The following is a 16,512-nucleotide window of genomic DNA, read 5'->3' on the forward strand; positions in this document are numbered from 1 at the left end:
TTCGAGCGATAGATGGGAGAGCAGCAACAAATTAATGGCCCGCTTATAACCGCGACAACAACAAAAAAAAAACAGAAGTAACAACAGAGTGTGGATGAGCTGTGATGACGTCACAATTGACGCGAGACATGCCGTGTCGCTGCCAGAGATGCCAGCTTAGCGTTTTAACCGATAGATTTGGAGCGTGCCGTCGAATTTTGCTGTACTGTGCATGCCGTAGTACTCATAACTAATATGCCAGACAAACATTATGCATCATATGACGACGAAAAAGGTGCGGAGGTAATAATTTCTGGTTTGTGTGACAAGAATGTGGCATCTCTGGTCTCAACTGACGTCGCAATTGCGCAATCGCTATCGCTATCGGTATCGGAATTTGAATTTTAGGGTATGGAATAGATTTCCGGGTTTCTTTTAATTTGTAGTCATTTTCTCATATGTTTATTTACAACAACTTACAGCTAATTCGTATTTTCGATTCTAATTCAATTTGCACTATAACTAATGGATGGAATGATCTAAGTATACCACAAAAAAAAACAACAACGGGCGGGCGTGTTCGTCTCTCAATATCGATCGTGTCGGCTAGCATAATCTCGGTTTGGATGATGCAAAACTAAAAAACTAGAAAGTGTTGTGTTGTGTTGTGTTGTGTAGTGTAAAGTGAGCGTTAATTAGAGTATGAAATGGAGCTGAAACTCCCCTCCCGCCTCACATAGCCGTCTCCAGGGGCTGACTGTGACTCCGTCCGTTCGTTTGCAGCGGCTGCAGTCCGCCGGCGCCATCATCGTGATCGAAATCGGTCTCCAGCAGCGCCTCCGACTTGGATCGATGATAGGCATTGGTCACGGCCAGCGGCGAGGGCGTCGTGGGAGAGGACTCCTCGGATGCCGTCTGGTAGACAGTCTTGGGTCGCGCCTGCACTGTGGGCGCTGCAGGCGGTTGGGCCAACGGACGTGGTGTCCGGTAGTGTGATGTGGGCGCCTTGCTGCTCCTCACGGCTGTATAATACGAGTCTGGACGTCGCATATCCAGCTGCTGCTGCTGCGGGGTTTGAGCTGCAGGCACCGATGGCGCCGGGCGGTACAGCGACGACTCTGTGGAGTAGTTGAATTGGTCCAACTTTTGATCGAAGGGCAGCGACTCGCCGCTGCTCCTCTGTGGCATGAAGCTGCTGTGAGAGCTCCGCTGATACTCGGGCAGATTCTGCTTCAGTTCGCTGAGGAACGCCAGACCCGGCTGCCCGCGTCTGCCGCGTGACACACCGCCCGTGCTGCTGCCACCCGTGTCTGTTCTCAGGGGCAGGGTGCTGGCATTGCCGTAGTAATCGGAGCCCACCTCCTCTCCCTCCGCATCCGTTTGATGGATAATGGGCGTGTCCTCGGCCACGCTGGTGCTTATCGAGTTGGCTCTGGTGCCGCCGCCGTAGGTGGAGTTATCCCGGAAGCCCTCGTTGCGGTAACTCAACTCGAAGGCATCCGTGGGTGGTAGGGCGGCTGCCGCGGCAGCTGCAGCTGCAGCTCTGGCTCGATGTCCCGTGGCCTTGGAGATGGTCGCCACCTTGTGGGGGGAGGATGACTGCTGGTGTTCCTGTGATCCTGGGGCCTGCGCCGGCCGCAGGGCATTCTGATTCACATACTCATTGTAGTGTGGCTTCTGCTCGTAGCCCTCGAAGTTGGAGCTGAGGACGCTCTTGTCCATGGAGTCAATGGAGCCATTGGCCACCATTTGCTTGTAGTCCTGGCTCTTGGACAGTGTGCCGTTGCTGGACATGTTCTGAGGGAGGATTATAAGGAAACCAAAGGGTAAACAAAATAAAAATCAACTAAAATTCAAAACTAAACGAAAATAATTGCAGAAATCATACATAATTGGGTCGCCGGCGCAGGGAGCCCTGCGGATCGATGCTGTTGAGACTCCGCAGACTCTGCCGGATGCTGTTCCGCCGCTGCAGACGCTGCACATGACGATGCTTGGACTTGGCGAACCAGCAGAAGGCCACCAGAATGAGCAGAATGATGGCCAGCACGAAGGCCGAGATAATACTAATGGCAAAAATGTCAGCACGCCACGACAAGGGATCAATGATTACCTAGGGGGCAAGAGAGAGATTTATGCATTGAAACTAAGGCTTTCCCCTGGTTGATTTGCAGACTTACTCTTGGATCCATTTCGCAGATGAAACCCCGCTCCCTGCCACAATCCTCCACCTCAATCTCCCCGAAGACAAAGCTCGTGCAGCGCTCGATGTGATTGTAGTCCTGTATCCACACCTTCTCGGGATACTTTAGATGCCGCATTTGGCTCTGCAGATACTTCCAGAGGGTGGTCTTATCTGTTCTCAAAAAGGGCATCGTGGAGTTCTCCGAGCGACAGAAATCCCGCGCCTCATGGAAGGTCATGGGTGCCCCAACATAAATGAAGCAAGTGTCATGGACGAGCGCCCAGCCCGGTGGACATTTGCCATCCAAAATGGTTTCATTGTTCATTTGGAAGGGCACGGCAAGGACTTCCAGCAGCATGGGATCGTCTGCGAGGGATAAGAAAGCGTTAAAAGTGTTTCTTTAAGGATATTTTTGGTGTAAACTTTTACCTGATTTATCTTTAATGCGCGACTGCACCGATATGGTATTGTTGTAGCTCCAATAATTGTGTCGCGCATCGATTCTCGAGCTCCAGGTTTCGAAGGTCCTACGGATGAGTGAGAAATGATTTAGTAGAGGTTTTTAGTTGAGTTTTTCTAGGCACATCTTACCTGTTTTCATAGTCAAAACTCATACTACAAATAGATGTACAGGAAAAACAGAGAAAGTAAAGAAATTAGTTGGAGCTTAACCGCAAAGAAAGAGCCGCACGAAAGAGCTCAGGAGTAGAGGCATAAAGATATTTTTATGGAGAAGTGAAAAGCGAAACTTAAGGCATAAAGTGGACTCCAAAGTTGAATTAAAATCACATATTTACATGGAATTATTGACAGTCAGCAGCTCGTAATCATTCTCGTAGTTCTCAAAGATATTATCCACATATTGCTGACCCGCAGTGCCGGCCACAACTGTGGCTCTAGACATCCAATTGGTGGCCACATTTCTGCAAGGATAAAACAAAGCCTAAGAAAACTTTCCAGACTTTTTCCAGCATTTTATCCCTTACCTATAGAAACCATTATGCGCTGTGGTTTGATAGATCTGCAGGCGTACTTTCTCGAAGCCAGACACCTCCATGATGCGTCCCCCCATGTTGCTGTGGACATAATTGTAGCTGAAGTTGGACACCACTTGGCACAGCCGAATGACATCCTCATAGCCAGCATTATTCTGGGCAAAGTAGTTGCGATAGAGCTCCACTTCCTGGTACGGCGATGACTGACGTCCTTCCACATACAAAGCAGGACGATTGCGATTTCTCATGAACAGATTGTGATGTATAAAGCCACGCAGGGAGGTGGCGGAACCTCGCGAATCAGCGCGAATGCGAAGGCCACCTTGGTTCTCCACGAGGAGATTGTTCTGCAGGGGAAAAGGTTTGAGCTTAAGAGATTTTTAAGGTTTATTTTAACCCACCATGAAGTACATGGAATTCATGTTCTGCACATCCAAATTCAGTGCCGAGGCGCAGGTGGAAAAGTTACCATACAACTGGCGACAATTCTTCTCAATGCGATTGCCAATGAGGGTCAATGTCGGGGTCACCTCACCCGCTGAGGCATAGCTGACAGCGCCCTTCATGGCCCCGGAGATGTGAGTATCCGTAATGTTGTGCAGGGCATCACGATCTAGATGAAATTAAGTGTTAAAAGTGCCTCTATGTAAGGGTATTCTGTAGCTTACTTTGACCCAAAGTGGAGATGGGAACTGTCACCACTTCGGCGATAAATCCATGCGTCTCGGGTGCACCACTCGCCACCAGCTGCAGACTCATCGTTGGGCCTTTGGTCTTGAAGAAGGAGCGCTGATTGTCCGTGTCCGATTCAATTTTGCCCAGATAGGTGGCCGTTACATTGTAGATGTCCCCGTCGTACAGCTTGATGAAGTCCGTTCTGCCATAGAGCTTCGAGTGATTGAAGAGATTGGACTGCAGCAAGCGGAAGCCAATGGGTTTGGCACGGAATGCCGAGGTGAAGATCTTCACACAGTTGACGGGATTATTGTCGTACTTGTAGTAGATGAGCATTCGCTCCTCAATGTCGAGCACCTTCTGCGGATCGCATATGTCCACCAGAGAGAAGAGTTTGTACGGCAGATCGAGTTTCTTCAGGGGGGAAAAGCTGGACTCATCGCTGTCCCGCCCTTCGCCCGTGAGCGACACAATGCTGATGCCTGTGCCGAGGGTCTTGTTGATGTTCAAATGATTGAGATTGAGCTTGCCACTGGGCGCAATCAGATTGATGCCATGATTGGCCGAGTTCTCGATGCTCACAGAGCTTATGGTGGGATTCTTGTGGATGGCCTGGATGGCGGCTGCCTTGTGGTTGTGCAGGATGCCCGCCTGCTCGATCCTCACGTACTCCAGTTGGCTCTCCCTCAGCGGCAGTCGCGCATGTGAGCGAGTGTTGTGCAGCCGATGCTCGTACTGGATCTCCTCAAACTTTGAGTTGGCAAAGCGGATGCCACCCCAGTAGACCTCATCATCGGCCACACTGTTGCAGCTGACAAACACGTAGACATCGTCCCACTTGCACTCGTGGCGATGTCCGTAGAGCTGGCCATTGAGTCGCTCCGCGCAATCCTCCATGCGCTCCTCATCGCCACGACACTCCAGCGGCTGCACCCAGGACCAAATGCGAGTCAACGAGTTCGTGTGGAACTCAATGCGCCTGTCGTGGCCATAGTAGACATTCAGCGGATCGAAGCCCAGCTCCCGGCACACGACCTGGGCATTGCGTTCGGTGAAGCGACCATCGCATATGGGCACCCACTGCAGCGTCGTGTGATTGAAGTACTCCAGGAAGCCCTCATTCAACCCGAACAGCCCATCCGCCTCGCCCGTGCAATTGTTGGCACTGGTGCACAGTCGAATGGAGTCAAAGTCGGTGAGGGCCGCGCTCATGTCCTCCAGGGCACGCTTGCGGGGCTGTGCCTCCACCATGGACTCGCGTGTGGCATTGCGGAAGGGACGCATCACAATCGGCGACTCCTTGTAGCCAATGGCCATCAGTGTGCCCAGCACGAGGATGCCCACATTCGGCTCAAACTCCATGGTCACACCGTGATTAATGGTCAGCGTTTTGCCCGGCATCACCGTGATGTCCGAGCCGATGTAGTACGGAGAACTCTGCTTGAGCAGCGTCAGATCCTTGTAGACTCTGCCTCCACGGTAGGTGTACAAATCGATCTCCCGATCCTGATTGAAGGGAACCACAACGGACACACTCGCATCGTAGCTGTCCTCGATGAGGAAGGGCTGATAGATGACATCCGCGTGATCGTTCCAGTTGTCAAAGTCAAAGATCTTGGACTCGATGTACGCCGTGTCCTTGGTGCCCCACCAGTTCTCCCTGGCCTCAAAGTAGTTGTTTAGTCTGGCAGAACGTACACCCGCCACCAGATTGTAGTCCATGTCATTCTCCGCTATCAAGTTCCGATAGAGTCGCACATTCTGGACACCATCCAAGCGGATCACAGCGGTGGGCAGTCGATGCTGTTTTCGCAGCTTCCGCACCGCCTTCAGGTAGTGATGTCGGTAGTCCGCCGTGAGGCTCACAATGCGATTATCCTTGAAGCTGTTGTACTCTATGCTGGCGGGCACCTGGCCGATGATTTCACTCAACGAATCCGCTTTGAAGAGCAGCACAAACTTGGCATTATTGCCCTCGAAGCGATTGTTGTCGAAGCGCAGACGCTTCTCCATGCCATCGAGTGCGATGAGGGCATTCGGGCAGTTGTTCTCCCTGAAGACATTCGAAGTGATGTTGAAAACCGTGTAGTGGCCGTGGATGGAGATGTGAAAGTCGCGATTCCGCTGCCAGGTGCTGTTCCCGAAGTATATCGAGTGGGTAAAGTTCTCGTTGTACTGCCAGACGTAGGGCAGTGCCACCTGGAAGCCCCCGTGGGTGTTCTGCTCCACTGTGGTGTCCTGGATGACATAATGGAAGAGATTGTTGGACGAGCGCAGATCCTTGGACATCTGTCGTATGCCATGGCCATTCTGGGCAATCAACGAACCATTCACGTGGATGGTCACCTCCGAGAGATTGCTGGAAATGACATCCCAAAAGGGCGAGCGAATCAGGATCGCCTCCCGCTCGTTGTAGCTCAGCTCCGAGTTGATCAAACGAATCGACTCGTTGGCCTTGCGCAGATAGTTCTCGCCATTATCCCCGATGTATCTGTTGTAGTAGCTGCCCGTAATGCCACGCAGATTCTTCTGGATCTTCGTGGAGCGTATGACGAGTGTGGGCACTGGGCCGCTGACTATGCGATTCCGAATGTTTTGCACTGGAGCGGTGACTGTACTCAGCATGAGCACAGCTCCTCCGAGGGCCTCGTGCCCGCTCTCGTAGTAAATGATGATGCCATAGCTGCTGCTCGTCACGGGGAACACATTCAGATCGCGCTTCACCTGCCACAAGTCGCTGCGAATGTTCTCCGTGCGCGCATTCAGGATGCTGATGCTCTCCGTGGACAGATTGTGGATGGGATTGAGGAGCTGTATGCCGATGACATAGCCCGCGGGGCACTGCACCACGATCTTGCGATTGATGGACACGCCCAGCAGCTCCTCCGTGCGGATGTACTTGTGCTCAAAGGTGCCCAGATCGATGTTGGCTACCTCGTGGGGCAGCAAGTACGGATCGTAGTCCGTTTCGTAGGCATTGAAGTCCCGGGCCATGTTGAACCAGCCGCCAATTTCCTTCTGGTCTAGCGCGGAGATGACCGCATCGTGGGAGATGCCACTGCCGCGATTCTCCTTGATGATGGAGCCAGAGATGCGGAAATCCAGCTGCTTGAAGCTTATGCCGCTGCCCTGGTTCCCCGAGAACTCTGAGTTCTTGATGTTGTTCACCGATTTGCCGGCATAAATGTCCGCATAGATGATGCCCAGTCCATCCTGCAGATTGTTCACCACTCGCACGTTCTCCAGATTGTGTCGCGCGTGATCCATTTGCACGGCAGGCTTGAACGCATTCGTGGTGTAGTCGAAGAGTCCTGCCTTCTCCACGGTCACGTACTGGAGATCTGCTCGCTCTGCCAGCATGCTGAAGCGTACACCCGCCCAGGCGCCCTCGTAGCACCTCAGACCCACATCATTCTCGTGGCTGCAGGTGTTCTCGAACTCGTACTCCGCCCGGCACTGGGTCACATCTTTGTCCTGCAGCGTGCAGCGCACATTGGCCACCAGGATGTCCTCGGAGGTGCCAGCATTGGGCAGCTGTGAGCGTAGCAATCGCCAGTCCTGTGGGTTCAGCGAGTACCCAAGTTGGTGGCACACCAAAGCGGCATTCAGCACATTCCAACCGTAGTCGCAGACAGTGCCCCAGCGGCCTTTCACGTACACCTGCAGGCGGCCCTCATTGGCACCCGAACCGCCCACCAGGCGCACGGGGATCCTGGGTATCCCATTCGAAGGTATAACCTCCGTTTCCATGTCTATGGCCTCCGTTTCGCTGTCCAAATCGATGGTCTCCGTGTCGTTGTGCTCCCCAATGATGGTCTCCCGCTTGAGGGTGAAGAGAATGTCATCGGGTCGACGGCCTCTGGCCTCCAGCTTCCCAGCCACCATCATCCCCACACTTGGCTCGAACCTCAACGTTGTGCCTGGCTGCAGGATGAGCTTGCCCCCGGGTCGTATGTTGATGTCCTTGGTGACGGTGTAGGTGCCAGCTGGCACCATGTCCTGGCCATCCACCTCGCCGCCAATGATGTCGCTGCCCTCGTGGAAGAACCGAGGCACCACAGTGGAGACCGTGATCATGGCAGTGGATCCCGGATTGGAGCTGTGCAGCAGGTAGGGGATGTAGTTGATCTTGGCCAGATTGTAGCGATCGTTGCGATGGAAGAGTCGCGCATAGATGCGGTTCTCGTCGGTGTGGCCCAGCCAGTTGCAGGTGGCATTGATGATCTTGCTCTGGTCCGTCAGCTGTGAGCCAATCTCGTACATGGAGTCCAGATTGTGCAGAATGTTCCGATAGATGTCCACGTTGCTGGAGCCCACCACGACAGGAGCAGCCACCCTCGATCTGGGATTGAGTCTGCCTGCCCCGTCGGAGCCTTCACTGCCAGCAATCAGCGGGCCAAAGGCCTCGGTGATGTTGTTGCTCCGCACAAAGTTTCGCGTGAAGAGAATGTACTGGACCTCCGCGCGGCTATACGGGGACAGACCGAGTGACACCACATGGACACCGCTGTTCCGCATAAAGTAATTGCTCTGAATGGTTAGCTTGACGGGGAAGTAGTTGAACTCGGGATAAATGTAGTCGTTGTTCACGTAGAGGCATCCGTAGCTGCCAAAGCGGAAGACATTGAACTCGATTCTGCCTTGGAGATTCAAGGCGGGACTCAGATTAATGGAGTTTGCCTGGGAGTACTTGAACTGATTGTGTCCCAGCTGCAGCTGCATGTTGGGCTGCCCATTGGCTGTGGCCTGGTAGCAGGACTCGATGAAGATGTCATTCTGCTGGCTGCCATTGAAGCTGTTGCCCGTGATGTTCACCCAAATGGGGCGACAGAAGTTGCCGTGGAACACGCCCGTCTCCAGGTTGCCGGCAATCTGCGAGTACTCCACGACGCTGGTCTGATTGAAGGGTATAAACTCCACGCGATCGATGTCCGTGGTGTGATTGAGCCACGTGGCCATGCCATAGCCCTTGTTGGCAGTCAGCGCGGAGCGGGAAATGTTTCGATTTCCGCCATAGTAAGTGATGTTTACACCTGCGCCATTGTTGAAGCTTATGTTGGAGCTGGTTATGTTCACATCTCCCGCACCGCTGGTCACATGCACTCCCGCCACATGGCCATTGCCGGACACGGAACTCCCGTGCACGTGGATCTTCGAGCGAATGTTATCAATGGCCACACCGCGGCCACCATTATCCTCCACCGTGGACTGCGACACGCGCAGATCGTAGGCCACCGAGTCGCCCGAGGTGATGCGGAAGTATCCATTCATCTCCTGCCTGGCATCCGCGCGAATGCGGACAAACATCTTCTCCCTGGTGGTGGTGACACTCTGCGGACGCGTGTAGTTCCTCGCCTGCCACTGGAACAGCAGCCGATCATTGGTGGAGGCTCCATCGTAGATCTCCACGGTGGCCGTCTCATTCTGCATCAGCACAAAGTGCTCGAAGTGGAGCGTCAACAGGTAGCCGGGACGCGTGAAGAAGTACTTGCCACACTCCTTCACCGATCCCGCGTAGTACTTCTGTGTGAAAGACAGCGAAATGGGATAGGTCTGCCCCGAGGTGGTGGGCAGTGTGCAAAAGTCGTAGATGCTCGCACGATCCTTGCGCTCCGTGCCGCGCAGATCGTGCCCCACGTACTTGACACCATCTGCCGCATTGTCCACAATGGAACAGCCGTCGAGTTGCACCATTCCCTGGCTGGAATTGACAAACACTCCAATGCCGTTGCACTTCCTCACGGTGACATTCTGCAGCTGGAATCCAGCCCACGGCAGGGTGCTGTTGAATCCCGTGTACGCCGAATGGCTGATCACCACGTGCTCCATTTGCGGCGGCAAACCCTGCACCTCCACGGCGGACTTTGCACTGAAACCTTCGCCATTTCCCGCTCTTATGATGTCCACGTACTTCAGTCGTGACTCGGATCGTGCCGCGTACACCGTGTTATCCCTGCCGAGTGCCTTCGTGGATGGTGCATTGTCGAAGTAGATGCCACGCCAGTGCCCCAGTGGCACCGCATGCACGGGCTGGCACTGGATGCCCAGATCGTTGTGGTAGTCGCAGGCTCCAGCGCCCATTTGCCTCGAACTCCAGGCACAATCCACCAGTTGCTTCTCTCCGCCACGACACTTGGGCTGCTCGTACAGCAGTCGCGGATAGTAGCCTGGAGTCCGTTCCACCCAGTTCCAGAAGCGTCCCCCTCGATAGCCCAACTGCTTGCAGGCCACACCATAGTCCGCCAGAGTCCAACTGGAATTTGTTTGGATTAGTATGGATATTTGGGTAACTTCTTTGTTGCTTACTTTCTGGAATTGGAGCACACGGAACGCCAAGCACCTTTGTGGTACAGCTGCAGTCGGCCCTCGACGGGCGTGGGTCCATCCACCAGACGTATGCCCTTATCCTGATCATCGGGCAGCTCCATTTTGTAGTTTGCTGTGTTGCTCTGAGATTTCAGCACAATTCTTGCGGTGGGAGTGCCCTGTAAAAAAGAGATTTAATAGAGATTTATTTGGAGCAGATCTTTGGCAAGCTAAAGCCATAATTAGCTCTGATTTATGCCGCCCAAATTGAACTTTCTTTTGGTCATTAAACATCTACCAAAAGTAGTGAATTGGCTCATAAAATGATGAAAAATCTGTACCTGTATCCCCATTATTAACCCGCTTCTTTCGAAGCTTTTCTGTGGCTTCATTTTCCACTTCGCACGCATTTTCACTTTTGACTTTTCAGCTCTCACGTTTCGTGGCTTTTCATGCAATTATTTTCATTTTCAATTATGATGCTCTGCCTCGCCATTTGGCCTTCGTTTGCCAATGAAAATCATCTTGAACAGAAATGCTACGAGTCTCATCAATTAACACCTAAGCAGTGTCTGTGCCATGACGAAGATGTAGAAAGACAGACAGACAGTCGCCCACTCCAGCGGCGAGTAAATATTATTTAATTAAAGACAAAAAGCCAGTGAACTATTAACCCAAATGACTCACAGCTGTTTTGCATATTCCCCCAAAAGAGTGTCCAAAATTAGTTCAATATTTTACGGGAAGATCATCTCAAGAAAAGGGAGGAGCTGCCACAGAGCTAATTGAATAATTTCCCTTTGGCTTGGGCTCTATGAATTTGTCAATTATGCGACTCCGACATTCACTTAAATCTAATTAACCCCTAATGACCCCTTGACCGCTGATTAAGCGACTCTCAAAGAGCGGAAAGAAACGGAACAACATGCAAAGTGAATGCAACCGTCGCTCTTTGATGTCGGCAACGGTAATTGGAAGGAAGTTAGTCTGAACTTGGTGACCCACTTGCCACATGCCACAGTCACATCTCCATTCATTGCGCATGCTCTGACGCCCTAACCTACCACCACTCTCGTTCCATATGGAATTTGGATCCCCAGAATGGGGTATCTCCCCTCTCTCGCTCAATGTGTAAATCAGACAATCGCAATCTTATCGCTCCAACGATAAAGTCAACATTGGGAGAACTCGTAGTGGCGTTCTTGGTTGTGTGTTGTGCTGGGGCTTATCTATCATTAAGGTTACTCATTCGCCGAGCAGGTTGCTCTGATAGCAACAGGTGCCCCTCTCGCTTAATCACTCGCCAAAAAGGTGCCTACAGGTGCCTAGGGAAGTGGGTGGATAGTCGATTGGGGCAGTGCCCTGTAGGTAATTTTAGAAAATTACAGGAACAGTTGAAGTTTTGAAATTTTGTCTGTAGAAATTGTCAGAAAATCTTCTTAATCTTTCCACCATCCCATCATCCCCATAGTACCTAAGGCCAAAGGGTATTCCCCACTAATTTCTCATGTTTTATGCCAATCAAAACTTACCACCGCTTGTAGAACTCCCTTAACTTTGAGGCCCTTGGTGGGAGCAAACTCTATGGTGACGCCCGGCTCGATGGTCAGGCGTGCTCCGCGCATCACTTCGAGGTCATCGCGCGCCAGGTATGGGCTCTCGCTGCGCCGGAGAGTGCGCTCGCTGAGGATTTCGCCACCCTGCAGCTCCGTGTACGATGATGTCAGCGGGGCTGTTGTCGACAGCTGGGGCGGCGGCGGCGTCATGGTGGCGTCTGCCGAGTGCCGTGTGGCGGGTAAAAGTTGTGTGGCGCCATCGAGACTGGCGAACTCGATATCATTCTCCTGCAGCAGTTCCACATCCATGTCTGCCACTGGGGGCAACCCCTGTTGTGGCTGTGGCTGTGCCTGTTGGGCGCGACCCACTTGGCACGAGGACAATAGCAGCAGGGCCGCCAGTGGCAGCAACCTTATGTTGCCCCATTGTGGGGCAGTGGGCGGCAGGCAGTGTTTTTGTTGATTCTCTGATTTGTGACAGTGGAATGTCGTTTTATGTCGTTGCAGCTTCATTTGTGCATTGTTTTTATATCACTTTTCCTTATCGTTGAATATCGTGTCGTTGATTTCTCGCTCAATAATTTGTTGCACTTAACTTAGTTTTCACATATTTTCCATGGCAGTGGGATTTTTGTTTAAAAAGCTGAAGGGAGTAGGGGGAATATTAAGATAACATTTTAAAGGAATTTATGTTTGTGTTTTTTTTTTTGGTCATTTATGGTTAAATTTCACTGAAATGTTAAATTTTTATTATATTTTAGACACTTTATTGTTAATTTATTTGTTTTTTTTTTTTAATTTATTACACATTTTTTATTTAATTGTTTGTTTTAATTGTTTAATTGTTTATTTAATTGCTTTTCCATTGTGTTTAAAGTTTTTTCTTACGACATTTATCTTTTATGTCACACCGAAAATTTGTTTTATAATTTCATAACAATTGTAAAATGTTTTTAGTCACATTTTCAATGAAAGTTTATTTAAATTGATAGAAAATATGGTTTTAAATTAGTTAATTTTTATAATTTCGTTATAACATATAAAACATATATAAAACCGAATTTCGTTTATAACTTTCAACATTCACTCTTCTCACAACTATCAAAACTTTAATATTCATTTTACGTTAACAAAATTCGATTTCCCTGCGCTTTTTCATGCATTCTTCCATCAGTTAACACCTCACAACACTCTCTGCTGGGCTCTGTTCAACTGTTTTCCTCTCGAAGATTTCCCAACCGAAACCTGAGAATTTTGTGGCCAGGCCGTCGTCGTCTCTTGCATTGTTAACAACTCTGATAAGCCGCAAACGGAAAAACAGGGCCCGAAAATATTACCAATCCCACAAAACAACAACAGAATGACAACAAAAACGCACAACTCAAAACACAAATACCAATGCACTCCCCCATGCCCCTTCCGCCCTCACCCCGCTAACCCACTCACGCAGCTTTTGTTTGTTTCGTGTTTGGAAAAAAAACACGTCTATACGCAAAGAACCGTTAGCAGCGACTGTGACGAGCGAGCTCCAAGAGGGTTTCCATATATTATATTACGTGCATTACACACAGAGACAGAGAGAGCGAGCGACTAAGTGGGGGGACAACTGGGCAGCGAGACAGAGAAAGCAGCATGCAGAGAGAGAGCACGAAAGAGCGTGGTGGACGCCAAGCAACCGAACAAAACAACAGCATGTAAAATATTCGAAGTTGTTTGTACCTCGCTCCCTCTCCTCGCGAACGCTTTTTGTAAAATAACTGTAAATGTGTAGGCATTTCATTCATGCCAGAAAGAGAGCAACGGCACGAAGAGAGTAGCCAGAGCGAGAGCGACGCACGCACTGCAAGTTTTGTGGTTTACACTGCACGAAGAGAGTACTCAGATTTTTAGAGGGGTTTGGGAATGGAGTGAAGAAAGCGCTATTGATCAGAGTAAACAGACGGATTATCGAAGTTATCACTGAAATTAGCGATCGAATATGTAAAGTTTGTTTCTCAAATTCGGCTGAAATATTATCTGTAGAAACGATCGCCCCATTCCCATATAATACGCAAAGATCGAACTGCAAGCGTATCCAAAGCTTCGTTCTCCGCAGCTAACGGTTCTCTGTTGTTTCTGTCTGTTTTTCTCATTTCTTCTGCATCTTCTCCTTCGTCTTCTGTGTGGGGGTTACGTGTGCGTAGTAAGAAAGAAGAAAGCATTTCCACCTCTCTGACAACTCCCCCAACTCTAACAGCTCTACCCCCCCCCCCTCCACAGTGTCTTTTGGGGCAGACAGGCAACCAGCATTTTACATTTATCGAATATGCAAAGTGGCTTTGGTGGGGCACAAGCAACGTACCGGGGCCAAGCGATGCGTGTGTGGATTGTATCTTGTCTTGGATGTGACTCAACTGCCAGCGATGCAAGTCGTTGACGTTGAACGTGGCTGTTGCAGTGACTGCATTTTGAAGTGCATTCAAAAGTTTATTGTCTGCCTTTTTATGGGTTTATTAACTTTAAGTTAATGTTAAACGGGGGGCCAGGGGCTGTGGCTGGAACTGCGACTAGGCCTGCTCTTGCTGCTGATTGGTATTTTATGATGGAAATGCATTTGTTAGTAAAGTGAACATTAATATTGGAACAATGCTTTTAGAGATGGCTGGGGAACTGCTTAAACCAATTAAACATCTGCCATACATTTTACCACCCATTTCTCAACTCCAAACTAAAAACATTCTTCTAAAACCTCAAAATTCCCATAGCCCAAGTTCATTTTCCTCGATTCTAGTTCAAGCTTTCACTCCAGTGGCCAACAATTTGAAGGGGTTCTCCTGCTGTGCGGCTGCTTTTTGACCAATTTTACAGCAATTTAATTTAGTTTCCGTTCTTTCAGAGAGGTTCGGTTCAACAACCCGTTAGACCACACTTTGTGGCAACCCATTCAATTACCTAAACAATTTTATGGTAGTTTGCGGCTGATTCCTCGCCTCATCATTGTTCAATTTGCTTTCGTTTTGTATTTTTGGTTTCGCTCGCATTTGCATCTAGTACTTGTTAGTCATTTGCCGGCATCAATGAGATGAACGCTGGAGTGACTAATACAACCCACAATAGGAGTCACCTAATGCTATCTCTATCTTTATCGGCGTAGTATGTGCTCTGTCTCCCTCTTCCATTCAAGCGTTCATGATGCGACTTGATGCTTAAAATGCTGATAAGTTTGACCAGCAAGCTTTTGATACCCTGCACGTGCGGAGCATATTGTGTTGGAGAATGTGCAGTTAAAGCAAACCTGTAATCATTTTTCTGTTTCTTTCGATGTGCACAGATTGAAAAGATTAAGGTGACTTTTTAAGAAATAAAATCATATTTTTATGATTATTTTTTGAGAATTTGGTGAAAGGAAAAATAAATGCTGCTAGAGAATGCTCCTCAACTAATGGATATCTCTTTGTCGCAACACTTTTCCTCACTCAATCCACTGCCCTTAGTTTGTTTTATTATATTTATTTGTTTTTATCTAGGCGACTTTATAGCCCCACCACAGAATGCACTGAGAATATTTATCAAAGTCTTTGTCTTTGCTGCTGGTCACCTTATCTATGAGAACGTGATTGATAATGTTCCACTTCCTTTCACGTAAGCCAAATGAACTTTTAATTCCTGTAAGCAACCGAAGGGAGAGAGGCACGGGGGCAACGCGTCATCGGGTGCCCATACACAATTTCCGATGAGTAATGCATAACGGAAGTAACACAGGAACTTACAGGGGACCAACCTGTCTCTATGTAGAAAAAAGAGAGAGGGAGAGAGAGAGAGAGAGAGAGAGAGGAATGCGTTAAAGGGAGCGCAGCAAGTGCAACAAACGCGTTGCGGCTGGCTGAACGCACAGTTTGCACAGTTGAAGTTGCAGTTTATTGGCCACAGAAATTGGCATAGATGTTGTGGATCGGATGTGGCAATTAAGCACTGAACAGCAACAAAAAAGAAGCACACAAAACTCAAGAAAGCGTGCAATAAGCAGCAGCAGCAGCAGCAGCAGCAAGAAGAGGCAAAAGCAGTTGGCAGTAGACCAGAATTTGAAGTTGAAGTTGGTGGCTGGAAGCTTCCAAGCTATCTTTACACATGGCTGATCCGAGACCCACTCCACTCTGCATCTGCGCTCTAACAATCCATAGTGTTCCCCTCCGAAAAAATATCTGGAAAACCAAAAGCCAAGAACCCAATCTCTTTTGGCCAGAGAACCCGCCGCCTTGCGTTTATTTTTTTCTCCCTCTTGTATGTTTTCTTTGTGTACTCCGCGCACTGCTCTATGCCTGTGTGTGTGTGTGTGTGTGTATGTGTTTGGTAACACTTTTTGGCCAAGCCAGCACCAACACAACCTCACTTTTTGGAAGCTTTAACGCTTTTCACATGTGTGCACTGAATATTTTCTTCAATTTGTTGCAAATGCATCCAGTTTAGCCACTTTTAATTCATTATTTTTGGTTTTTATTCACAATTTCGATGAGTTTTGTGGGCTTTGGCGAACGACGCTATTCGCTTTGACGTTTAAGGCGCGGTCAGCAGCGATCTTTTGCTCACACTCACACTTACACTTGGGCACAGCTCGCGTATACGTATACGCGACAGACTAATACAATGAGAAGCACCGTTGAGATCAATATGTCCAGAGCGCACACGTCTTCTCGGCCGCGCCGTCGTACACCTTTTGAATTGGGGGCTGGCTGGGAGAGCTGTCTAGACTCCAGAGCGTCGCTGAGCACGCTGAGTCGCCGTGAGAGACGCCAGCGAAGCTTTCGTACCTACAGCCAGAGCGCAAAATGTTAATGGG

The 16,512-nt window shown here is 49.7% G+C and overlaps 1 protein-coding gene across 4 annotated transcripts; it reads right to left on the reverse strand.

The window, feature by feature from the left end:
* Positions 1–408: 408 nt before the first annotated feature.
* On the reverse strand, positions 409–16,383 carry LOC117582564 (protein bark beetle). 4 transcript variants are annotated; one of them, XM_034270399.1, is made up of 12 exons: positions 16,269–16,383; positions 11,673–12,339; positions 10,141–10,319; positions 3,828–10,087; positions 3,561–3,772; positions 3,151–3,506; positions 2,962–3,087; positions 2,756–2,779; positions 2,594–2,691; positions 2,160–2,530; positions 1,868–2,092; positions 409–1,776 (listed from the first exon to the last, which is right to left on the reverse strand). In XM_034270399.1, the coding sequence occupies exons 2-12, from the start codon at positions 12,207–12,209 to the stop codon at positions 712–714; spliced, it is 9,453 nt and encodes a 3,150-aa protein (XP_034126290.1). In that variant the 5' UTR covers positions 12,210–12,339; positions 16,269–16,383; the 3' UTR covers positions 409–711. The 4 variants fall into 4 exon arrangements, with proteins under 4 accessions (XP_034126290.1, XP_034126291.1, XP_034126292.1 ...); XM_034270400.1 differs by having other exon boundaries at positions 16,275–16,377; XM_034270401.1 differs by lacking the exon at positions 16,269–16,383 and adding an exon at positions 13,143–13,158.
* Between the last annotated feature and the right edge of the window lie 129 nt (positions 16,384–16,512).

Source organism: Drosophila guanche, unplaced genomic scaffold (assembly GCF_900245975.1).
Source record: "Drosophila guanche unplaced genomic scaffold, DGUA_6, whole genome shotgun sequence".
Lineage (NCBI taxonomy): Eukaryota > Metazoa > Arthropoda > Insecta > Diptera > Drosophilidae > Drosophila > Drosophila guanche.